This window comes from Gossypium arboreum, chromosome 5 (assembly GCF_025698485.1).
Source record: "Gossypium arboreum isolate Shixiya-1 chromosome 5, ASM2569848v2, whole genome shotgun sequence".
Taxonomy (NCBI): domain Eukaryota; kingdom Viridiplantae; phylum Streptophyta; class Magnoliopsida; order Malvales; family Malvaceae; genus Gossypium; species Gossypium arboreum.
The window spans coordinates 15,194,423-15,208,701 of NC_069074.1; the positions used below are offsets into that span (position 1 = coordinate 15,194,423).

The following is a 14,279-nucleotide window of genomic DNA, read 5'->3' on the forward strand; positions in this document are numbered from 1 at the left end:
CAAAAGGAATCGACGGTAACTCACTGACGATGCTCCGTGCAAGATTTGTGGAGACAACCATGAATCAACCCTCCACGTGACCCGAGCTTGTCCCATGCAGCCAGCATATGGAGGAAAGTTGCGCCTCAAGATAGAACTTTCAGTTTTTTTTTTTAAATTTTATTTCTTCACTACTCGATTGGGTTAGTGAGAACATTCAAAAATACTCACAATATTATGTTTGATAATTTGAATTGGACACACTCTTTTGTATTCTTTGCTGGAAAATATGGAATCAAAGAAATTTGCTTGTGTTTAGAAGAGACCATTATGGTTCCTATAACACTCTTGCGCAAGGCATTGCTAGCTTAGGCAAAGTCAGTGTTCAACAGTAGTATTACGAGCAGCCACCAGGCTGTTAAAACTGTAAAGCTTGTACCTTGTTGGCTGGTTAGCTCATGCATTTGGTTGGAAGAAATTGAATACAGATGAAGCATTGAAGGGTATTGACTTGAGAGACTCCTCAGGCCGATGGTTAATGAGATACAATCCAAACACTGGTTCTTGTTCAGTTACTAAGTTGGAATTATGGGCTTGCATTTGAGATGGGTTTTTTTCACTGGGAATCCATATGCCGAATGAGAAGAATGCTCTGGTTAGGAGTATTAACAAACTATGCATTTAACTAACTGTAATATAAATGTTCTTAAACCTTATGTAGTAACTGCTGCATAGTTTTGTGCTGTTAGAGCAAAGTAGGTAAAAGAAATCATAAATTATATATTCAAGTGTGTGATATTAAAATTATGCAGATGATTGAAATCTGATTTGATAACAAAATTGCATCATCCCCATCTCTCCTTATCAGCATTTATGCTAAGTCCACTGCTACAAATTATAGCCCTGAATGTCCACCTACTCACATCACTTCCAAATTCAACACACTATGAAAGCGCCCCTAAAACTGAAGCACCAAATTCCTTATAAAGTCTGTTGCTTCGGTCAGAAGGACTGCTCTGCTGACAAAGATTTACCCTAAATATGCTACACCCATTGATTGAACATTAATTGAAAACTTGACTTGTCTACCCAATCTCGTTTTCTATTTTCTCTCCAAACATTTAAATCTTTTTCAGTTTTGTAATTGTAGATCTATTAAACGTTATTATCAATAATAATTAGATATTTTTTCTGACTTTTCTTTTTTCAAAAAAAAAAAAGAAAAAGAAAAATTCTAGAATCCCCTGTCATTTTGTCTTAGTATACCAATCATATAACCGGTTTCAACTTTCAATTCAAAGGAATAGGTTGGGAGAGAGATATTTTAGAGTTAGAAGCTTCGAGAAGTGGTTTTCACGCCAATAAGGCTCACTTGCCATTGCAATTTGCCGACACATCACAAGTTACTGAATTCAATTGCGATACACAATCCCTCCTCACCACTCGCCCTTTTTTTTTTGTTGTCTTCTTCCTGCAAGACTCCACGTGTCAAAAACATGGACATGACAAGCATAAAATCTCCCCCAAGATGCTCATTGACAATTATTTAGGACATTACGTCGTGGTTTTCTTTTAATTTGGTTACTGTTGAAATTGTATAGACATACTTGCATATAACGATCTCCCCTGTTTTATTCTCTGTAAATTTTATAACTTGGGAACCTAGACACCCATGGCTACTGTTTCTCAATTGAACAACTTTCCATGCAAGACCTTCTTAATAACCCCACAAAACAGTAACTTTACCTCAAAGCTTCCGGTTCTGCCTCTAAACTCTACAAAACCAACTCAGAATTCGATCAAGAAATCTCAATTTTTGACCCAGAAATCAGTCCAGCCAAGGCCTGTTTTCCAGATCCGTGCTTCGGACGCCGACGATGAATGGGGCCCAGACAAGGAGGAGCCAGTTGTAATCGAGAGTCCTGGAGTGGCCGTGGCGGAAGAGAAGAAGCCTGACGATGCGGGGGAAATAGAGAGCTTGAAGAAAGCTTTGGTGGATTCGTTTTATGGGACGGATCGTGGCTTGAAAGCTAGCAGTGAGACCAGAGCTGAGATTGTTGAGCTTATAACTCAGCTCGAGGCCAAGAACCCGACTCCAGCACCAACTGAGGCTTTGCCTCTTCTCAATGGCAAATGGATTCTCAAGTAAGTTTTTTGTCTTGCCCTTGCCGCTAATAAAAAACCTTTGGTTGATGGACTTTGGTTAATAGACTTATATGTAGCTTAGACTAAAGAAAACTATGAAAATAAAATCATAAAAAAAGCACAGGTAGTGTTGGACAATCTAACGCATGTTGATGTTTGATGTATTGAATTGTGGTTCAGGTACACATCATTCCCGGGTCTGTTTCCACTGTTGTCAAGGGGTCAATTTCCATTAGTTAAGGTGGAGGAAATATCACAGACCATTGATGCCGAAAGTCTCACTGTGCAGAACTCTGTTCAGTTCGCTGGACCATTGGCCTCAAGTTCTATTAGCACCAGTGCTAAATTCGAGGTTCGAAGCCCCAAACGTGTGCAGGTATGTTCTTTACCGCTCTACTTTTCTTCTGTTAAAACTAATAGTGAAGTTGTTTTTGTCTTTCACAATCAATATTTGGAACGTAACTGAGCTTATCTGCTGTATCTAAGTTTTCTTTAATCATGACTATGCCAGTAGAGGAAACTGCTATGCTTTGCTTAATGCAAAAGAAATTAAAGATCTGGACTTTGGATGTAACTTAAAAATTTACTCTTGTTTCTTTATGAATATTTATGCAGATCAAGTTTCAAGAAGGCATAATTGGAACTCCCCAGCTGACAGACTCCATAGTGTTACCAGAAAATGTGGAATTTCTAGGACAAAAAATTGATCTCACTCCTATTAAGGGCTTGCTGACCTCTGTGCAAGACACAGCTTCATCTGTTGCAAAGACCATTTCCAGCCAACCGCCATTGAAGATCCCATTATCAAACAGCAATGCTGAATCATGGTTGCTTACAACATACCTTGACGATGAACTGCGGATTTCAAGGGGAGATGCTGGGAGTGTGTTTGTGCTCGTCAAGGAGGGCAGCGCTCTCTTGAACTAAACTCTGGGTTCCGGTTCTTCTTCTTCCTCAGCTATTTATTAGAGTTATCTGTTGTCTTGGTTTTTATTAAGACAGAATGTAAGAACTATACACTTATATGGGCAATACATGGTCATGGACTCTATTTGTTGTAACACTTGGTTCCAACTTGCTGTCTCAAGCAAGCAAGAGTTGGTATATACTACTTGAAACATTTATACATATCATTTATATATATGCCTATACATGTATCTTCGACCAAATGTTTCAGGCCTTCACTCCGGAGCAGCACCAAAGCAAACCGACCACATTGTCGTCCCACTTTCCATTTTCCTCTTCTGAAAGCTAAATAGACACCCTTAAGTGACGGATGTGCGGACAAACTTTATATCTCACCTTATGATACTTTTAGTTCACTAATCAGTTATTTATTATTAATCTTCTTGAATACGAGATTAATTGGTACATTTCCTGGTGCAAAGAGAGATGAATGTTTTGGGTAGTCTTGAAAATTTATCATTGATGTTTCTGCATGTATGTATGCTGTTATATGTCGATCTGTGAGGAAAACCTACGAAGAGAGGCAGGTTATACGTATCATAGGCATGGTCTTAACTCAATTCGACTCTGTGTATCCTTAACTCCAGGCGTTAAAGTAGGGAAGTTATAACAAAGGGCACAAAGATCAACATCAATCTGCACAGCAGCTGGTGAAGAACACCCTTATACATGCATAAGGCTTTATTTATTGTCTGAAATGATTAGGTCAGCATACATACACTGATACACAAGGATAAAACCTGATTGTAGGCTGCAATCAAATTTGATAAATAGAAAATATTGAAATATATAAACAGAGGAGTCTATGCTTGTTATCTCTTATGCCAGGGAAAGCAAAAGCATGAAGAGGTTTTGTTGGTATTTTAGCAATAATATAAAACACAGAAAATATGAAAAAGAAAGATATATTGAAAGCACACTGTAATATGTTGTATTGTTCATATTTTATAACAAAAAAATAACTAAAACTTGCGAAACTTACTCCTAAAAAACATGCTCAACACCCCTCGTTGCATTAGTAATTACAAAAACCTAATTTATTTCTTAAAACTTTAAATTTCACTTTTGACAGAGCTTTGGTTAATATATCTGCAATTTAATCTTCAATCTTACAAAAGATAGACTTTATTTCACCAATACCAGGCCCTAGAAGTTTGTTTAAGACCACATGAGGCCTTATTTAACATGTAGACTTTTTCCTCTTGTCTCTTTACTTGGAATGCCTCTGGTTGCTTTTCTCTCATTGCTTCAATCCACTTGTCATCCTTCTCAACTTCTTTAAACTTAGCAGAGTCAAATAATACAATATTGCACTTTTTATAAATTTTAGAAAAATATTTTGTCACGAACTAGCAATTACTTCATTGTTACTTCTCCTCCATTAGATTTAGAGCAAAAATTTTCGCTTTCATTTTTACTTTGAATACATCTCTACCTTTTATCTTCAAATATGATCTTGAATCCTTTTTCAATCAACTGCCCAACACTTAGAAGATTTTGGTCAATGTTAGGCACATATAGAACATCAATTGTGTGTTTCAAACTTGTTAAACTTTCAATAACCACTGTTACTTTTCCCTTAACTGGAATAAGCTCATCATTTCTAATTTTTATTTTGGAAATGATAGTTTTATTAAGTTCTTTGAAAAGTGTTGGGTCATTGGTCATGTGATTTGTGTAGCCGCTATCGATTAACCAAGAATCATTGGAGAAATATGTCGCCACAAAAAGGAACTCATCTTCTTGTTGCTCAATAGATGCTTTTGCCTCTTCATGTTGTTGAGACTTACAGACCGGCTCTATGTGCCCAGTACTACCACATTTTCTCGTTGGAGAAACATGTCTCGTTGTTGTTACTATTGCTAGTCTCATCTTTAATTTTCTTGTTTTTGCCTCATGAATTTTCAAACTTTGCTCGAAAAGTACCCTTTACTGATGCTTCTTGTCTCATCTTTTTATTTTGTTCTGGAGCCTACAATGCATTCACTAATTCTACTAATGATATACTTGAAAAATCCTTAGATTCTTCTAATGAACAAATTTTAGACTCATATTTTTCAGACAAAGTGACGAGAATTTTTTGCACTATTCGATCATCGGAAAAATCCTTACCCAACAATCTTTCCTTGTTTACTATGCCCTCCAACTTGTCAGAATAGTCTTTAATAGTTTCTGTATCTTCATTTTCATCATTTCAAACTCTCTGATCAGATTGAGCATTTGCATATTTTTTGTTCTTTCATTGCCCTCGTATTCTTTCTTGAGCTAGTCCCAAATTTTTTTTACTGACCCCAAATTCATGATTCTTGTAAATATTTTGAAAAAGACATGCTTTAGTTTTAGACTTCATTGTCTTCTTCTCTTTGTGAGCCTTCAGTTGATTTATCGTTGAATTTGCTAGCAAAGACGAAATATCGTAGTCTTCTTCTACTGCTTCCTAAATATCCATTGTATCAAGATAGACTGTCATTCTAATAGCCCAAACTTAATATTTACTATCATAAAATTTTGATGGAACAATATGACAAAACTTTGTGTCAACTTCCATATCTAAAACTTATATGTTTCTCTCAACTCATATATCCCTTAAAGATAAGAGCTCAGATACCAACAGGTTTTCATGCTGCGCTATCCATCATTATACACTGCATTATACACTGCTCATAATTATTTATTTACTTAGCCAGAGTTACTGGAAACCCCAGCTTAGTAAATACTAATCCATGCCCATTATACATTGCTCATAATTATTCAAGACTACTAGACCATTTCTCTCAGGAAAAATATATAAAAAAGAATCACATTTTCTTTTCAATGTCGTTTACAACATAAGAACAAATTAGTGCAAACTTCATGGAAAACTTCTAGTATAATTCCATGATACTCCTCTGAATTCATAGATACATAATAATTCAAGAGGTTGCGAAGGTCCTTTGGCTCTTGAATCCGGTTCGCCTTAATCATCTCGACCATAGACTTACTAAAATCTTCTCTTGGATCGTAAGAACACTTCTCCATGGCTACCATAACAATGAATTTAGTCCCTTCACTACTTCTTTGCCGCCTTCTTTCGACATTATGCCTTGTCTCCTGCCTTTCTCTGATCATTTGGTCTAATCTCTCTTGAACCATGGCGTGTGCTAGACTCGATATTGATGCGTATCGATCTGAATTGGAGCTTTCTGCTTCTTCTGAAGAAGAGACACTAAGCCTGCAACTGCAGCACAATGCCTTGCATCCTCTCTGTTGAAGCCCTTGCTGCTTGTGTTCTTTGGAGGCTTTCATCTTCTAGCATGGACGTGAACCTTTGAAGCAAAAATTTGTGCCAAAATAATCATTTATGCTCATTAGGCAAGTGGGTTAAGTTAAGCATGATTGTGTCTTGAGTTTGAGACAATTAATACCTAAAAGATTAGGGATAGTTGGGAGGCTATTAGGGAACATTTTTATTTGTTAATTAAGCTTATGATCATCATGTGGGCTAATTGATCTTTATACTATCCTTTATAGGTAGTGTTAGGCGGCATAGTTATCAAAATGGAAAGAACAGGGTCCATGAATGATGAACCGTCAAATTGGTCCTTTATTTTATAAGTTTAGGGTACTAGCTTTAGAATTAAAGACAAATGGCAACCATAAAATAGTTTTGGTTGGCTTCACATTCCTTATGGGAAACTGGGATTTAGCCATTATTTCTCATGGACCATATAGCAACTATAATGATGCAAGTCTGCTAGTAGAAAAATGTTGCCAACTACCCTGATCTGAAAATAAACCTGATCCATTGTGATACCAGAACAGAAGAATTAGTGCCATGAACTCGTCCTAGTGTGTAGTAAAGGCTGTTTCGACTTTCAAGAACAGAGCATGTTCTTAGCTACTTTTATTCCTACTCTGGGTCTTCTTTTGGGTTTAAAATTGAACCTTTTTTTTTCTTGTTTTAGAGCAAAAAATGCATTCTTCTAATTGCTTAACGGGGGTTGCCTAGTTGAATTATGGAGAAAATCGACAAAGATTTGCATAGCTGGATGGAATCTCTTTAATGGGTTCTTATGTTTGGAAATGAGGGAGACAAGAAGATGAATAAGAAAAGCAAAATAGAAATGGGGTAAGAGTTACTATCAAAACACTAATCATTTCTTCAATTGTGTGTATCATGAAGACTGACATTACTAGAAATTTATGAAGGGAAAATGGAGTTGTATTTCTCACCATGTCTCAATAAACTAATTGTTTAATATGGTACTTAGAAGGATTCCAAGTTGTTTAACCACGCAAAATGGCACATGTTGCTATGATGATCATCTGTTAAAAAGGAACTTAAAAGCAGTAATTAGCCCTAGTCATCTCTGCTTAGGCGTAATCAAATGACAGGGTGTTCCCTGACATTCTTGGGTTCTTTTGAGAAATCAAGGAGCAGGCAAGAGAGATGAATTAATGATTTTGGATATGCATCAAAGTTCAGTGTTGAAGGGGGCACACCAGGTAAGGACACAACTGTAGCGGCATGTTTTGGTCTTCAAGGACATAGTGAATTCTTTACACTTTCCAGACATTTCGGATTCTAGATTGTCGTGAGCAACATGTTATATAGGTGTCATTCTGTTTCCTATGTTGTTAGAATCATGCTTTTGGTATTTCCATTTGATTTGGTGAGACTAAAGCTAAACTGGTGGTGATATTTGGGTTTGATTACTATAATCATTTTATGCCAATGCATGCCATTTCCATCCATCTCAAGAAACGGTGAAGAGTTCTAGTTTTCTGGTATTACCGAAAGTACTTTGCAATATCATATCTGCTCTTAAAATATGATGAATAAGCATCAGTGAGAGTAAAGAGCTAATGTAGATCATCCAAACTATGTGCTATACCTACAGATACGTGTTACGATTTTTCTACAATTAAAGAGCTAATGATTGATACATTTTCCAGTTTATCTTGGTGTGATTAAAGAGCTATTGTAGAACTGGAAAGTGTACAACATTTATATTGACATGCATGATTTATGAGGACAACATACAGCAATTCATATTCCTTTTTTCGATTCGGAAGAACAAAGAAACCAGCATACATATAATGATCGATTCAGGACGCAGTGACTGACGGGCAATTAGGCAATTAACAATTAATTGGCCTAACATATACTATACAAACTGGGCGCATAAAGAATACTATTCTGCCTAAAATTTTTTAATGGAAAAACATAAAACACAACACCATATACAAATCACTTTCTTTTCCTTCTTTTGCTGTTACAACTTAACACCACCAGGTGCAAGCAATACGTTCCAGTAGCTTGCACAAAATTATGCCCGAATATTTAAGAATGTTCAAGTCTTTCCTGCAAGATCTGTCCCAGCTTCATGAGAAGACTTTGCTGCTCCTCGAAAGTAAGGTTTGTCAATATCTGCATAGAAATTAATCCTCGGTAATCGGTATAGGTTTACTTATAGTATCATTTATTTTGTGGTAATGGAGACTGAAGAAGCACAAAAGCATAGTAAGATTTACCTGGTCCAGGATCATTTCAACTGAGATGCCTTGACGCATGACAAATGATTGATGATAGATATATGCAAATACCGCCATCACCATCTACATTAAATGACCAAATAAGTGAGAGCCGGACATATAAACTTAGGATGTAAATTAGGAAAAGAATTTGTGATCCGTCCTTCCACTCCTTTCTAGCTCCCCCCCACACCCCCTCTTCCCAGTAACAGCTAAATATCAATCTCTAGCTTACATAGAAAGACACAACATTAACTAAGATAAAAAGGCTCCATTTTCTCACCTGGCAATCCATTCTATCTGTAATTCCACCATGCCCAGGAATACTATCACCAAAATCCTGTGCCAATATCAAAAGTGGGAGTTAACATAATATACTTGAGTCAGTATCTTGAAGAAAGCTATGCAAAAATCAGAAAAGAGAATAGGGAAGGAGTTCACACCTTGATCTTAAAAGCTCTTTTAAAACCACTTGCGAAAAATCCCCCAAAAGGTGCTATTATTGATGCAAACAAACCAAAGCATAAAGCATGCCACTGAACAGGCAAAACGGAGATCTCTTTCCAAGGAAACTGTTAAAAAATAAAAGGTATAACAAGTGATGGAGCATTGTAGCAGAGACAATAGCATTTCAATTTTTTAATGAGAAAACTATCTTTTTAAAATATCCAATCCATTGGCAACAATAATCATCCATAATAAAGTTCACAGCCTTAGAATTTGACCACAAGACACAAAAAAACCCAGCCACTTTGGGCTGAGGAGATAATCATCAACTGGCATTGACGAAGACAATCAGATTTTACAAAGATTTGTAAGAAATATATCCAAAGATGGATAACTTTCCTGTTGACCGTTCATCACAATTCGAACATCTAGTCTTTTCCCCCTAACCAGGGAGTTCTGAACCATAAGACCAGAAATTTAAAGTGACAATTTCTTATGGAGAAGTTGAAGACTAATCCTTTGTTTCAAGAGAATCAAATCTTACTAACTGAAAAGGAATAATTAGGACAATAAATCCAGAGACAATGAAATTAAGCTCACCCATTGAGAAATCCATCCTGGTAAGATATAATTCTCTGGTTTAAACAATGGACCTGGGTCACATTCGAGCCAACCAGTTGATAAATCCTGCAAGCATTACCCTCTCACACTAAGTTTTCAGGAAAAGGAATCAGTATGCTTCTGGAAAGATCAAATAATAGGTCAAATCCAATAATTTACCTTCCTTGGACAGGTTAGCCAACAGAAACGACCCAAGATATTTGCAAGCTGCATATGCATAAACTCACTACATGTTTATGAAAACATACTACAACAAAAATCTATACATAAAACAACAGGAAAATAACACAACTTTACCAGTTCCACCAAAGGCATGTATTCTCATTATTGAAGCACAATGAAAATTTGCAAATAAAATTAAAAAAAGGAAGTGTTATTAATATACTTGATTCAGCAACATTAAGCAAGGCATTAGCATTAGATCTTAGGATTACAAGTTCAGGATCAACTTTCCCACGAATGCCAAAGAGATCAACACATTTTATAAGTTCTTCACAAATGATCTTTTGGAAGGATGTCCATTTAAATGTAATCCATTAAACCGGTCCAGACATATATAATATCAACTATGGATCCTCAAGTTAGTAGCATGAGAAAAAGAAAAGAGGTACAAATAGAGAAAATGTCAGGTTACTGCAATAGTAGAAGGATCAATAATGCTAAAATTGCTAGAACAGACTTCCACTGCAATAATATGTTCATAAAGAACCTGATTAACTTGAATATTTACAAGTCACCTGGATTATTTCATTCTACAGACACCTATAACTAGATAAGTTTCAAATCTACTGATGTAAAACTCGCATAATATAAACGATACCCTTATCACAAACAAGATGAAGTCTAACACCAATATGGAAAGACTATGCTCACCACGAATGCAGAGATGATAGTTGTAACAGACGCTCCAATAAAACCCTCCCATGTTTTCTTAGGAGACAATTTGATTAATGGGGTTTTTCCAAAGAAGAAACCAAAGATATAAGCAAAAATGTCATTGATAACAATAAGCGATGCTGGAAGAAGAAACCTGGAAAAAGGAAAGTACTTTTGGGTGAAGAAGAATAATGGGAGAGAACACAGTCAAAGTACCAAAAGCATTCAATTAATTGCGTAAATCTTAAGAGGTAATAACTTACATTTTATTAATGAGAAAAGTTACCATAATAAGACTTTTTACTTTCCTTTTCTAACATCTATATACTATGTGCACATCTGGTACGACTGCAAATACGTAGGTAGGTAGGAAGGGGGTCTGAGAAAGAAAAGTTACCAAAAAATTCCTTCAAAGATATTGGCCACAGTAAAGGACGACTGTGTGAAGACCACGATCAGAATCATGTGTGTCCATGCATACTGGCCAAATTGATACTTGTACATCTTCTTCTTCAATGTAAGAATAAACCACATAAAACCTGATCCCGAAAGCCAAATGAGAATATAGAAGATACCAATGGTCATATGTTATGCTACAGGAAAGGGAAATTCAAGGTGCAATCACTAAAAATAGCAAGTACGAAAACCATACAACATATGAGAAAATAATATATTTACAGAAATAGAAGGCATCGAATCCCACTTCGGTCAGAATTGAAATTCATTATATCGATTGATGAATTATTGACATAATTATTCCTCCATGCTTTCAGTCAAAAACATCAAATTATATGCTTAACTAACCTGCAATGTACAAGAAGTAACAGATAGCCATATGATACTTGATAAGGCTGCTAACAAACTGATACAAAAACTTATCCGAAGTTACAGTATTGACGAGTGGTTGGCTAAGAAGGCGGCCATATACAAAAAACATTGCGGTGAAGAAGAAGTGCCTGTGCCCATAAAACGAAGAAGAACCATTCTAATCAGATGAAAGCAAGTAAGATTTAATACTAACTCCAATGGCAGAAAAATCTTGGTCACCATATGGAAGGTAAAGGTAGTAATCTCACCAATTTAATAGCCTAAACCCTGGAAGATGCCTATCTTCATGTGCTTTCCTGAGAAGATTGAAAAGCTCTTTTGCCATAAATATTTGGATAACCACCACCATAGCTGTAATATAGAGATGACCCATGTAGACAATTAATGCAAAACCCCCAATCATCCAAACAGTAGAGTGTGTTCGGATCCACATTGATTTGTATTTGTTACGGTCATTAACAAGCAAATTTCCACCATTTGCTTTACTAGGTTCTGGAATAACCTGACAGAATGTTTGAATTTTAAGAAGTTAAGGGGGGGAAATCCCTTTCTTGGAATGGATAATATTTTGTACAAATGCAACAACATCAGGAACCATGACCATAGACATGAAAAAGGAACCAAACAAAATATATTAATATTTAAGTGACCAACCTCATTGGATCTTTTGCGGTGCCGAATTCTAGGAGTAGTAGCTGATGGCACAGTTGTATTATTCTCCTTTTGCATGGCTCTTTACTTTAATGTCGATCGTCAAATGAAAAAACTTGCATATATTCCTGGTGCAGGGGAAATTGCTGTCCTGCTATTCAATCAAACTCTAAAAGAGAAGTAACTGGGACTCACTGAAAGAAGCATGCACAATTCTATTAAGCAACTTAGGTAGAAGATGCGTTACAGTAATAAAAGGATAAAGATCTAGGCAACCAAAATGGTGACAAAATTTTCTCAGGGAAGTTATAATCAGCTAGGTGTAGAGACGCATGTAGAAAGAAATCAGCACATCAAAATCTCATAAATATGCATGCAACAAAAGGTTCAGTCTTGATAACCAGCCCAACCTGTTCTTTTTTTTTTGAAACATGTTAAATCCATGACTCACTTTCACAATGACTGACCATAAACTAATAAATAGACATAGCACAGCCAGAAAAGAACCTTTTTTTCCAATATATGCCAGCTCAAAAAGCTATGAAAATTCCATCCAGAAAAAAACCATGTATATTACGGTTTCATGTATTCTTTCACTATCCAAATAATTGGGCTTTTTATTACCTTATAGAACCTCATACTGAAGTTGTTCTCACAGGGCAATTATGTTTAATCCAGTAGAAAATACCAGCACCCCGACCGAAAATTCTCACCGAAAAAAGATACCTTGTTGCCACCCTGCCCCCCACCACCCCAAGAGAAAGAACAAAAAACACCAAAAAGCATCTCTTATTCAAAAAAGATTTTGGAATCAGATGCTTCAGACATTTTTTAGACAAATAGTGATATTCCAACAAGATGAGAGCACCAAAGAAAGTGCAGAGTAGGTATACTTGACAAGACCACATCGTTATTCCTTCTTCTGGTTAGGCAGTATTGAAAACTTAAAGGTTCAAACTCAAAATAAAAAATTAGGCACAAATCATGAAGTGAACTTTACTGAACGACAACCTAATCTACATATCGAATATTGAAAAGAGAAATTATATGTCAGATATAAAATGATTGCTAAACCAAGAAAGAAGTTGACCAATTATAGCACACATATACTTACTCCTATTCGTCTTTTCATGTCCAAGATTTAAAATTTCGAGTTCCAGTTTCCACCAGCAACAGCAACCTTTAAGAAATAGAACTCTACTCGGAACTCTTAAGCTAATTAAAATACAGAAATCCATAAAAATTAATCCAATAACACAAACCCATCAAAGTAAACCAATCAAACTTAAAATTTGACATGGTAAAGAAGGAAAATAACCACACAAAATCAAATCTGAAGCAGAAAAAAGCTCAATTTCTTGAACCTAATGGATCAACAGGGAAAAAATCAGCGATAAATTTAAAGCTGCAAACATTAAAGCAGTTTGAGAGCAAAAGAGAGTTAGAAACCTTGGTTTAGCTTTCAGTTGCAGTAAACTTGGAAACCCACCAAATGAGAGCAAGCGAAAGAGTGACAGAGAGAAAAATAAAAGAAAAGGTTGAGAAGGCCAAGCGTAAATTGTGTTGTAAAATAAAAATAATAATATTTGAAAAATAATTTTCCTACTCGAAGGAAATGCTATAAACACAGCTGATTGAAATTTTTGGTTTATTTACCCTTTTCCAGGAGAACAAAATACTTCTGGTCACATGTAGAAACTTGTTGCACAGTTTTCACTTTCACCCCGATACTTTTGTAAATTATTATCTGAACACTCTTTTTATTTGGGTTTTGGTCCCTCACTAGTCACTATAATTAAATTTAAAATTTAATCATCTATTTTATAACATAATTAATTAATCCATAAAGCTAATTTTCTTAACTATGTTGACATAAATTCTTTATTAAAAACACCAATATTTTATTTGTAATATTTAATAATTTCAATTGTTTAAACTAAGTGATGATATTTAAAAATAAAGTATCAAATAATGATAGATTAAAATAAATGAATAAATTTCAAATTTGGGTACACTTTTTCATTTTTATGATATTGAAAGAGGAACAGGGTAATTGCTTAGAGTTTGTCCTTTCATCCCTGGCCCCAATTTTTTCTTAAATATAACCCCCATCAATTGATCAAATTTGGCAAAATGACAGTCATCCATAACAGTCGACCGATTTTGACAATTTATGTTCCTCAATATAATGGCTGGCTGGATGATTAATGGACACAAACCAAAGGACTTTTATATGTGAAATGATATTTTGA

General features: G+C 35.5%; 3 protein-coding genes across 8 annotated transcripts; 1 reads left to right on the forward strand and 2 right to left on the reverse strand.

Annotated features, from left to right (window-relative positions):
- Positions 1-1,136: 1,136 nt before the first annotated feature.
- LOC108449933 (plastid-lipid-associated protein, chloroplastic) lies at positions 1,137-3,293 on the forward strand. The gene is made up of 3 exons (XM_017747323.2): positions 1,137-2,124; positions 2,305-2,500; positions 2,740-3,293. Exons 1-3 carry the CDS (start codon positions 1,652-1,654, stop codon positions 3,049-3,051), a joined length of 981 nt encoding a protein of 326 aa, XP_017602812.1. The 5' UTR covers positions 1,137-1,651; the 3' UTR covers positions 3,052-3,293.
- Positions 3,294-5,579: 2,286 nt separating this feature from the next.
- Positions 5,580-6,558, reverse strand: LOC108450987 (probable transcription repressor OFP9). Its single transcript, XM_017748738.2, has one exon. It carries the CDS (start codon positions 6,373-6,375, stop codon positions 5,902-5,904), a length of 474 nt encoding a protein of 157 aa, XP_017604227.1. The 5' UTR covers positions 6,376-6,558; the 3' UTR covers positions 5,580-5,901.
- A 1,537-nt stretch (positions 6,559-8,095) lies between these two features.
- Positions 8,096-13,789, reverse strand: LOC108453855 (phosphatidate cytidylyltransferase 1-like). Of its 6 annotated transcripts, none has more exons than XM_017752204.2 (13): positions 13,477-13,671; positions 13,142-13,242; positions 12,031-12,221; positions 11,625-11,878; positions 11,353-11,504; positions 10,946-11,087; positions 10,546-10,702; positions 9,832-9,879; positions 9,652-9,738; positions 9,048-9,176; positions 8,888-8,944; positions 8,605-8,688; positions 8,096-8,500 (listed from the first exon to the last, which is right to left on the reverse strand). In XM_017752204.2, the coding sequence occupies exons 3-13, from the start codon at positions 12,103-12,105 to the stop codon at positions 8,414-8,416; spliced, it is 1,272 nt and encodes a 423-aa protein (XP_017607693.1). In that variant the 5' UTR covers positions 12,106-12,221; positions 13,142-13,242; positions 13,477-13,671; the 3' UTR covers positions 8,096-8,413. The 6 variants fall into 6 exon arrangements, with proteins under 6 accessions (XP_017607693.1, XP_052884689.1, XP_052884690.1 ...); XM_053028729.1 differs by having other exon boundaries at positions 13,142-13,391; XM_053028730.1 differs by lacking the exons at positions 13,142-13,242; positions 13,477-13,671 and adding an exon at positions 13,684-13,789.
- Between the last annotated feature and the right edge of the window lie 490 nt (positions 13,790-14,279).